Source organism: Seriola lalandi, unplaced genomic scaffold (genome assembly GCF_002814215.2).
Source record: "Seriola lalandi dorsalis isolate HSWRI2012SDOR001 ecotype SW California unplaced genomic scaffold, Sedor1 jcf7180002054885, whole genome shotgun sequence".
In the NCBI taxonomy this organism is placed as follows: Eukaryota; Metazoa; Chordata; class Actinopteri; order Carangiformes; family Carangidae; genus Seriola; species Seriola lalandi.
The window spans coordinates 1,332,051-1,342,101 of record NW_019525437.1 but is presented as its reverse complement, the minus strand read 5'-3'; the positions used below and the strand labels follow the sequence as shown (position 1 = coordinate 1,342,101).

The following is a 10,051-nucleotide window of genomic DNA, read 5'->3' as shown; positions in this document are numbered from 1 at the left end:
ACGCACACACACACATATACACACACACACACGCACGCACACATACACACACGCACACACACATGCACACATGCACACATACACACACACACACATACACACACACACACGCACACACACACACACACACACACACACACACAGAAACCAAACCTTCAGTTTTAAACACTGCTTGCAAACAGGCCAAAAGCCTTTTTATGTCTAAATTTTTTTTTAAAGCTTTCATGTTTGATAGACTTTATATTATTACTTCTGTAATTCTGATTATAATTTGTATTATAAAGTAAATATATTACAAATTAAGTATATATAAATGGATAGATAAAGTGTAGATTTTAAGTGTAAGTATTTTTGTTTCTATTCAATATAGAAATCTAGTACATTTTACTGAGTAGTATTTCCTTAAGACTATTTAAGGCATTCTAAACAAATGAAGTTTTATCAGTTCATACAATAGAGGTCAGTAATGTCAGTAACGTGTGTTCATCTCACCCAGAAATCTAACTCATCCTCTGAGCTGTTTTGCCTTTGGATGTGCTCCGTCATTCTTGTTATAGATGCTCAAATGTGCAGCTACAAGTCAAAGCAGTTTTTGTTCTTAAAAATAAATTCGTAGTGCAATTTTTCTGAGTTGGCACTGACAATCTTAAAAGCTTCAATCTATTTGTTCTTTTTGAGGATATTTAGGTTTTTATGTCTTTTTGAAATGCAGCCATCTTAGACAATATGGTGCCATAAAGTGAGAGAAATCATAACCGACATCGCCCTCTGTAGGACATAATGAAGCACTGCATTTAGTGGTTTTTGACAGAGGTTACCTTGCACTAACATTTAGGCACTGACTTTTCAGTCCAACAGTCTGAGACCAGGATGGGAAAGTGGTCTGAGACTTTTGGACCCCGCTGTACATTATAAACAAATATTATACAAATTAAAACTATGGCTACACCTCAATCACTTCAAACAGAACAAACATAACTGTTCCTTATGCAGACCACACCGAAGACCCTTCTGTAGTAATGTAATCTAAAAGTATTTACTGAAACCTGTATTTATGTCTGTGTCATGAAGCACCTTATGGATGAATCATACAGTAGTCACACCTTGATGTTCTGCAGGATCCAGTTAATGACAAAGTTAATGAAGTTAGTAATGAAAGATGTGATTTTCTCTGATAACGTCTCCCACCTCCAGGATTCAAGGAAATCTGTTTGATACTAAAGATTTCACAAAAGCTGCTTCCAAGTGCTTTCAATTGTATAATCAGTTAAAACATGTGAAAAAACATGCAAAATATTCTATAATGTTTAACTGCTGAACATTTTTGGTTTTTAGACAAATTACTTGTAAGTTTTTTTTTTCTAATTACTGTTACATAATCATTTTTACAGCAGTTAGAGGAATACAAAAGCCATTCGTACTAGTGCAGTGGTTCCCAACTGTTTTTGTCTGATGTGGCTCCATGTGTTCATTTCAGCTGGATGTTATTTAACACTACTGATTATATAAAAGTGGACATTTTTACAGTAATTCTTCATACAAGTGAACTGTCAATGTTGTGTTTGCATATGTACTGTTTCCACTGACGGACTGCCAGAAGCTGGATGTTCAACCATCCTTAACCCTTTTATCCATTTATCTTTTATTTTCAGTTTATTTTAGATATTTCTACAACTCCCCCAATGTTTTATCTCAATATTTGAACTTTCTATCCATTTCTTTAAGCCATTTTTCATTCATTTATTCATCAGCAGTCTGTTTCAGCTGGTTATCCAGTACTGTTAGCTAACTCTTTCTCTTCTCACTAGCTAACTTTTCACACACTCTTACTTGAAACACAAAGCTCCTGTTCAGGTATTGCTGCTGACTATGTGCACATATGTTTTTTTTAATAGAGTCTTTCCATGTACCCCCTTGTAACTGCAGAGGTACCCCTGGACTTCATGCACCCTGGTTTGGAATCACTGTACTAGTGTATCTTTAACTGACGACACACTGAGACACTTGGGACAAGCTTTTAAATGTAAATGAACCACAGTGGGGACGGAGGCCCTGTGCTGTAAAACTTGTTCTCTGTCTGAGATAAAGTGCCATGAACGTAGCTCGGCAGAAATAAATCTTAAACTTCTTATTGTTGCACTTTGAAGAGACTGTGTGACTCAGCAATATATTGCTCTGATGCTGTAAATTCTTCCTCACTTCATGTTCATCATGTGCACAGTGTGTGAGGACTGAGACACAGTAACACACTGAGTCCAAACCACCGTATCGTATTGTGTGTTGTGCATCTGTAAGGACTGTGCACACTACACATTTCTCTCTATGGATTATTGTTTTGCTGAAGGAGCACCGTGTATTATATTAATACTGATGTGTGACTACTTGTTTGGTAATATTTATAACAGAAGATGTTTATCAACTGTTAAAATGAAATCAAGTATTAAGTTTGTGCTTTTATTACAGACACAAATTAGTAGCATAGTCAGTGTTTATCTGCTTTTTTTTCCAACAGAGCATTTACATGAGAACATAAACCCACAAATGAATGCTTAACAATTTTAGAATATTCATGTTTACATATGTAACAGTAAATCTCAAATAAAACAAGCTCATTTGATTTGACTCAACCTGTAAAATCTTTTCTTCAGTAGTGTTCAATTGCTTATTACTAAGTGATCAGATCTTTGTATTTTACTGCCGCAGTTTTATTGAAGCACATAGGCATCCAAAAATTCTCTTTTCATCTGGAATCCTGTGTGCACTGAAAATGTGTCCAATCTAGTGTTTATCTATTATAACAATGACATTATAGATACTTTAAGACAGATAAAATAGTGCATCAAAGGACACCAAACATGTCCACCTGCCCAGACTGAGTTTGCTTTGAGCCTCACCGAAGAAAGACAGACGTGTTATAGACATGAAGGTCATATTAAAAAGCTGGACCAGTGTCCCCCTTTTGGCAAGCGGCAGGTTGGCAGGGGAAGGATGGACAGTGAGGAAGGAGCAGGCTGAGTACACTTCAGGTGCACTTGTTCATGCACATCAAAAGCTCCATCCTCATGGCGATGCGGGTGTGCCAGCCCAGCGGCAGCAGGCGGATGTAACGAGCCACGATAGGAGGACGCAGCAGGTTCTGCACCGTGGAAGAGCGGTCAGAGTTCCCATAGAAAACCTGAAGAGCAGGAAGTAAACAGCATGCAAAGACACTATTAGAGTCTGTGCACATTCACTCTAGGGTCATAAATTGTGATCTTAATATTTGAATTAGAATAAACAGAAACACATTGTTCATCTTCTTCCCATTGTGTTCTGCAGTCTTTGTACTAATCACTGTGAACAATTTTAAAGCCAAACTCAAGTGAAAACAAAAATCACTGAACTGAAAAAGCCCTTCTAGACTCTGAGATGTCGCCTTTTTCTGAGATATTATTAACTAAAATACAGTAAAACTAAAAGTATTGTAAGAAAAATTACACCTCAGTCCTTTAGCTTAGCATTTTTAGCAGCTCATTTCATTCTCTCACACACAGGAACATTTCAGTCAAAACATGAACAAAACATGACTAAGCATGACTAAACTAAGAATTAGGGAGCCCCAAAGTGTTCAATATTAAATAAATAAATGAGACAATATGTAATAAATAAGACATTTTAGAACTCAATGTATTATTTTGTCAGCATTTCTTTACACAATAATATATATAGATATATATATATATCTATATATATTTTAGGGGGTTTTAAAAACTTTTTTTTATATCAAAATGTCCTTTTTTTAAAAATATGTTTTTTGTTTCCTAGTGACATATTCTCCAATTTAATTTGATTTAATTCTATAATTAGGTTTAAAAACATTGATTAAATGAAAACAAGGATAAGGACATTGATTAACATTTCTTAATAAGAGGTTTTTTTTATAATATAATAATAATTATTTCACAATTTATTTGCAAATTTTCCTGTGTTACACACTTTGTTCATATGTTCATTTTATTTCTTAATTTCAATTGTATTAACATTATTATATTATAATAATATTATATTATAATAGTGAACACTTTATGTCCATTCATAAGCGCTTACATGGAAAATATAACTGAGGATACAGGAGTTATTTAAAGTATATTGATGATTTATATTGTTTTATATTGTTCTCCGAGGTTTTATTATGGATCACAGGTGGTGAGACGGACAGAGAGAGAGTAATACACTATTTATGATTGCAAGTCGACAACAACAACAGAAAACACAACCAAGTGTTGCCAACAGTTTGTTCATTACAAATTCATAAGAATTATTTATTGTAGAAGCCGTCACTTTAGTCTTTATGTAAATATATGATTTTTAACTGATGCACAGGTCTGCTGACCTGCAGCACAAATCTTAGCTTATAGTGTGGTGAGTGTTTTCTGTGGTGACCAAACATCACACATCGTCCTGGATATCCTGGATAAAATCCTCTCTCAAGGACTCAAATAATTTGCTGGTATTTATCATTGAGTCACATTTCAGAGACGAACATGAGGGAAAATAATCCTGAACAGGTTCAGTTCACTCACTGGTTCCCATGATAAACTAGTCTGTGTTTGTGTTTACTGCTCTTTACAAAGGTGGGGATACAATTAATATTGATCAATTCTGCAAGAGTAACGAATGTGTTTGCTTTTCATTTGTGGCATAAAGAGACTTAAATCTTAACTGATGAGTATTTGTGTGTTTACCCTGTTGTTTCCTGTCTGGTCTTTGTAGTAGATCCAGTTCAGAGTCTCCACAGTACGATACTGGATGCTGTATTTAGTAATCCATTCATCAGCATCACAGCGGCCCTGGGTGAGGATACCAGACACCACTCCCACCTCCTTCAGATCAATCTGGATCCATTGGTACTGGTCGTTGAACTTGGACAGCCAGGCACACCTAACAAACATGAACACATCAGTGTTTGTCGCATCATATTCACAGTAAGAGTTGCTTATCTTAGTGTCGTGTGAAGTGGAGAAGAGAGTGGACCCACCCAAAGCCTTGGTTGTTGAGGCGAGCCTTGTTGGGGATCCACGAGGAGTACCAGCCGCTGTACTGGTCCTGATTGGAGCAGCTGATCTGGTCTGATGTCAAAGATCCAGATTCAAAGCCCAGGGCTCTGTGGTAGGGGCATTCTGTGGAGATTTCAAGTGCAAATACACATGACACTCAGTTCATACAGCTTCATAAATACATGGCAAAGTCTACTAATCAACCAGTAACATTTCAAGCTCATGATTTTATTCTCTAATATTCCCTCGAGCCCTCGTGCTCGTCCTGACCCAGCTCACAGTGAGACCTTGAATTCTGAGGGTTTGCGTGATAAGGCAGAAGAACATGATCAGGACATCATCTGATGTGCGCTGCTTTGCCCAGTATCATGCTATTAGGTGAAGGGCATGCCCTATTTTGGGCTCTCTAATCTGCTCATCACATTCCTGCACAGGTAATGAGATTACCTCAAACCATTTGCTGTTCCAGGTTCCTCTTCTTCATACTTGTATTTTTCCAAAACCAAAACTGTTCTCATCTAAACAAAATATTCAAGCCCTCTCCTCGGCTGGAAAATGTCACGATCACATTAGAAGGTGACTGTGCATCTCTGCAGAGAGGTAGAGCCCAGATTTGGCTGAGTGCATGAATGGACACAGCCTGCTACCATCAACTGTGTGATCCATCACACCGTCTGCTCTCACCTGAGAGATCCACAGACCATACTGCTGCCACTGTGTCACATGACGTGAATCCCATTTAGCCCTTTTTTAAAGAACTTTAGGGAATGAAGGACATCCAACATCCTTGTGAGCGTGACAAACAGGGGGACTACGACTAAGTCCAGGTCATGTCACAGCGATGGAGTCTGACTCCTCACCTGGCATGCAGTTCATTGGTTGACCCTGAGGCGGCGAGGGCAGCGAGGTGGGCGGGACAGGTGGGATGACAGCAGGGGTGCCTGTCGGTGAATCAGCAGATTCACAGTCACAGGTGCAGGCTTTGATGTTCCGCGTCCATGTCTCGATCACCTCCTGGTCCTCCTCCTGCAGCTCCTCCTCCTGCAGCTCCTCCTCCTGGACAACCTCCTCCTCCTGAAGGTCACACGGGGAGGAGTTAATCCACACTTTGCTCTCGCACTTACTCAATATTACATTTTAGACTAATTTCAGGTGTTTTTTTTAAAAGGCTCTTACCTCCTGGGAGTGGACGGTAATCAGGGCTGCAGCACATTAACAGATGCATGAAACATAGAAGCAGACATTGAAATTAACTGAGGACTCGAGCCAAACTTTACACAAGAAACAGAAAAAATGAAAGTTAATGTATGAATTGCGTGAAGATGTTTGTAATTAATGTGACAAATATCTGCGATTATTCTGCTAAATGTGTGTGAAGGAGTCTGCAGTGAGAGAAAGACCTAAATTAACATTTTTCACAACTACAAACTATAAATAATATCAAGGCTCCTCATGATAAAACATGATACGTTAATTGCAGCAAAATTTCTGTCTGGTACTTTTACTAAGCATGGTTACAAAAAAACAAGAACCAAAGTATAACAGTAAGTATATGGAGATTTTTTTAAAGGTAGGTTCAGTGCATTATGATTTAATAATATCCCTCATGCAAGTAGTGACTTACCCTGACATATAAGCAGGAGGAGCAGCACAGCAGCACCACGAGCAGTGACCTCCATCTTCCTCTTCAGCTGTGCAGGAATGCAGCGTGTGTGTGATAACCACTGCTAGTGGATAGGATTACTGTAATCCACAGGCCTGTGATGGCCTCATCTAATACTCTTTATTGGCCTCAGACACCTCCTCTGCACCGCTCTAATATACTGCACCTGCGATGGACACATCAATTCATACATCAAGAGTGAGTGACTCAACGTCCACACTGTGGCTCAGGAGGTAGATTGGTGGTTTGATCCCCGGATCCTCCAGTCCAAGTGTTGAAGTGTCCTTGGGCAAGATTCTGAACCCCGAATTGCCTCTGATGGCTGTTCCATCGGTGTATGAGTGTGTGTGTGTGTGTGTGTGTGTGTGGGTGGTAGAAGCAGAGTATGTATAGAAAGAAAGCGCTGAATGAATGTGTGTGTGTGTGTGTGTGTGTGTGTGTGCGTGAAAATGGGTGAATATGGCTTGATAAGACCAGGAAAGGGTTATATAAGTGCATTTATTTACCTTTTAACAACAGAATCCTCACAGACTAAAGCTGAGTCACCCATGTGAGCAGCGAGTAAGTTCAAAATACTTTATGAGAAATGAGTCACATTTGTGAAATCAGCTGTCATCTTTTTTGTGCCCAGCTAAGTGCAAGACTTGGACAGGATTTGACCCTAATTCATCAGTTGCCTCCACTGAACTGTAGCCAGAGGCACAAATGTCAATGTTTTATTTACATGTGGTAATAACTTCATTAAATCAACTGTCTGTCTCTGTAAAAGTATTACACAGGAATATGAAAATTGAAAATATAAACACATAATGCCAGAAAGAGGAATTGTGGATTAGATTTTAGGTCGTAGCCAGATTGACAGGGGAAAATGTTGCTGTTGAGTCCTGTTGCCCTCAAGATTACACTCATCACAGTTTCACTTTATGCCCATAGACCTACAATCTAACATGGTCTCCTATGATGGAATAATTCTACCTGGTCTTGGCTTTTCTGTGTTTAAGTTAGCTTGTTTTAATTTGATTAAACAATTTTAACTGGAATATTTTGATGATGGTCTGTGATGGCCGCACCAGCAGCCACACATTGAACCAAGGCATGGTGGTAACGTTTTTCATTTGTTTAATCTACTCTACTGTAAGAGTCTCTTTCTGAGCAAAAAAAGCACATATACAAACAGATAAATAAATACTCACACGTTTTGGTTTAGTATAACAGTTTTATTAGCAATATTTGACAGCATGTGGTTACCTATTTGGTGTGCACACATTTAGTTTTTTCCTTGTCAATTTTTTGGTATTAATACTTTGACAGTTCTGTTGAGTTTATTTGTTTATTATTTTTCCTCAATTAATATGGGGTAGCATTATGCTAACATATTTTGTCATTATTGTAGTTTGCTTAAATGGTTATGTTGTGGTCTGTCCCCCATGTGTCTGAATGGCCTGATCAGCCACTATATATGTCTCCCCTATGTTTCAGTCAGGAGGTCAGTTTTGTGCTATATAGTTTGTTTCAGTTAGTGCTTAAGTTTAATTCTGTTGTGTTGACCTTTTCATGGGCCCAGCATTATAGTAAAAAAAATAAATAAAATTTATATTATTTTTCCAGAGACCTGTGTCTCTGTATCTGCTCGGTCCCTGACACGGTCTTAGAACTGGATTTTTAACAAGGGCTCTGGCACAAGATGTAGTCACAGCAACACAACAATGCAGGATCTGCTTTAGTGTATATTGTACTTTAATGGTATAAATTCCTTCCTTCAAATTCGCAAGAATAGAGCTTTTAATGACAGAGCTGCAAAAATTCAGTCTGTGAGACAAACAAGAGAACTTCAAGGAAGAGAGACTAGATTCTAACCTTGAATCAGGGATCTGTATCATTCACTCTGAGGTTTTGCTGCCCCCCTGGTGGATATAATATTAGCCTATAAATTATGGCCATGTTGTTCTCTATCAACATCAACATCACACACTACAATCTGTTGAACATCTCTCCGGGTTCTTCCGCCTGGATTCAAACACTCAGCTGCTGCTTCTGTTGATGACGTTTGAATAGGCGGAACCAGTCGGCCTGTTTGAGGTTTGATTGATGTCTACAGCAGCTAATCACATCCGCGACAACGAGTTAAAGCGTCGAAAAGGCTGTGACATGTCAGCCAATGAACAACGCCATGAGCGCCTGACTGGCCAATCAGGATGCTCGATGCCTACTGGCCCTATTTTAGGGTGCTGTTGGGTGGCTCGGGTCTTCAGAGGGAGATACAGTATTTTTTACAAGGTAAGTAGTTTTCTGTTAATATTATTTCACCGTTTACACTGCAATGTCTGTACACGTTTGGTCGCGTGTCGTGTTAAGTAAGCGTGGCGTTGGCTGAACGGGCTAATGCTAATCACTGAATAACGGTGTTAACGATACTTCCGTTGCGCTGTGTTGATTATGGTGAAGGCGAGATGATCATTTCTGTCATGTTTCTGTTTTAACGGTAGAGAATTGACTGTATAAACGACTGATTGTGTTATTTGTTTCAAATGTATGAAGAATTTAAAATGTGTTATATGTTGTCAACTGTTCAGACAGAATGTTAACCTGAAGTGAAATGCTGCGCTGTTTATCTTTAACACATGGCAGCAGACAACACGTAAATAGCTTAACAACTAACTATGAGGTTAGCTATTCTACTGCCATTTCCCCTTAGCTGGGAGTTTATATGGGGCATTTAACACAGTCTAATAGAACAACCCTGCAGTGAATCCTCCTTCATTCTTGTTATAGTTTTCTTTAAGAGGTGTTGGTTCAACTATATGGTTATTTTAAAGGCTGCACTCTGTTCTGCTGTTGAATTGTATTGCCTTACATGGACTGGTGTCTCTAATATTTTGTCCACCCCACTTATATTTATGAGAGAAGGCTAAATAACAGAAACATCTGTCTGTGTGATGCAATACAGTTTAAAAGCACCACAGACTGCAGCCTCTAAAATGATCACACAGTTGAATCAACATCACAATCACAAGTATTTCAATAAAAATGGAACATTATAACATCATGAACGAGGGGTTGTTGTTTAGCTAGATGTACCTAATAAACTGACAACTGAGTGTATATTAAATTATTGTAAGAAGGTAAAGATCCAGACTTGACTGACCTAATCAAGTTTAATTCATCTTGGTGATGTCTCATGCACCTCTCACAGTCATTTCCTCAGTTTGTCTGAACTTGTCAGAATCAGCCTGACTCTTAATTCCTACCTCTGGCATCCATAAAAAGTGGGCGGAGGTGCTCTTTTGAATGTTTTTTGAATCTTTCTGCAGCTGTCTTTAACCACCCACGCTTTCCCCTCGTTCCTCATTGT

General features: G+C 38.6%; 1 protein-coding gene across 1 annotated transcript; it reads right to left on the bottom strand.

Annotated features, from left to right (window-relative positions):
• Positions 1–2,440: 2,440 nt before the first annotated feature.
• Positions 2,441–6,737, bottom strand: LOC111671680 (retinoschisin). The gene is made up of 6 exons (XM_023428838.2): positions 6,661–6,737; positions 6,213–6,238; positions 5,897–6,110; positions 5,018–5,159; positions 4,725–4,920; positions 2,441–3,175 (listed from the first exon to the last, which is right to left on the bottom strand). The coding sequence occupies exons 1-6, from the start codon at positions 6,713–6,715 to the stop codon at positions 3,023–3,025; spliced, it is 786 nt and encodes a 261-aa protein (XP_023284606.1). The 5' UTR covers positions 6,716–6,737; the 3' UTR covers positions 2,441–3,022.
• Positions 6,738–10,051: the final 3,314 nt, after the last annotated feature.

What these genes read in the sequence shown, in the direction of transcription:
- LOC111671680 (XM_023428838.2), bottom strand. Translation starts at nt 6,715, where the DNA reads ATGGAGGTCACTGCTCGTGGTGCTGCTGTGCTGCTCCTCCTGCTTATA. An exon ending in CCTCCTGCTTATATGTCAGG is followed by an intron (nt 6,239 to 6,660) that starts GTAAGTCACTAC and finishes AATGTGCTGCAG; the next exon opens with CCCTGATTACCGTCCACTCC. An exon ending in ACCAATGAACTGCATGCCAG is followed by an intron (nt 5,160 to 5,896) that starts GTGAGGAGTCAG and finishes AAATCTCCACAG; the next exon opens with AATGCCCCTACCACAGAGCC.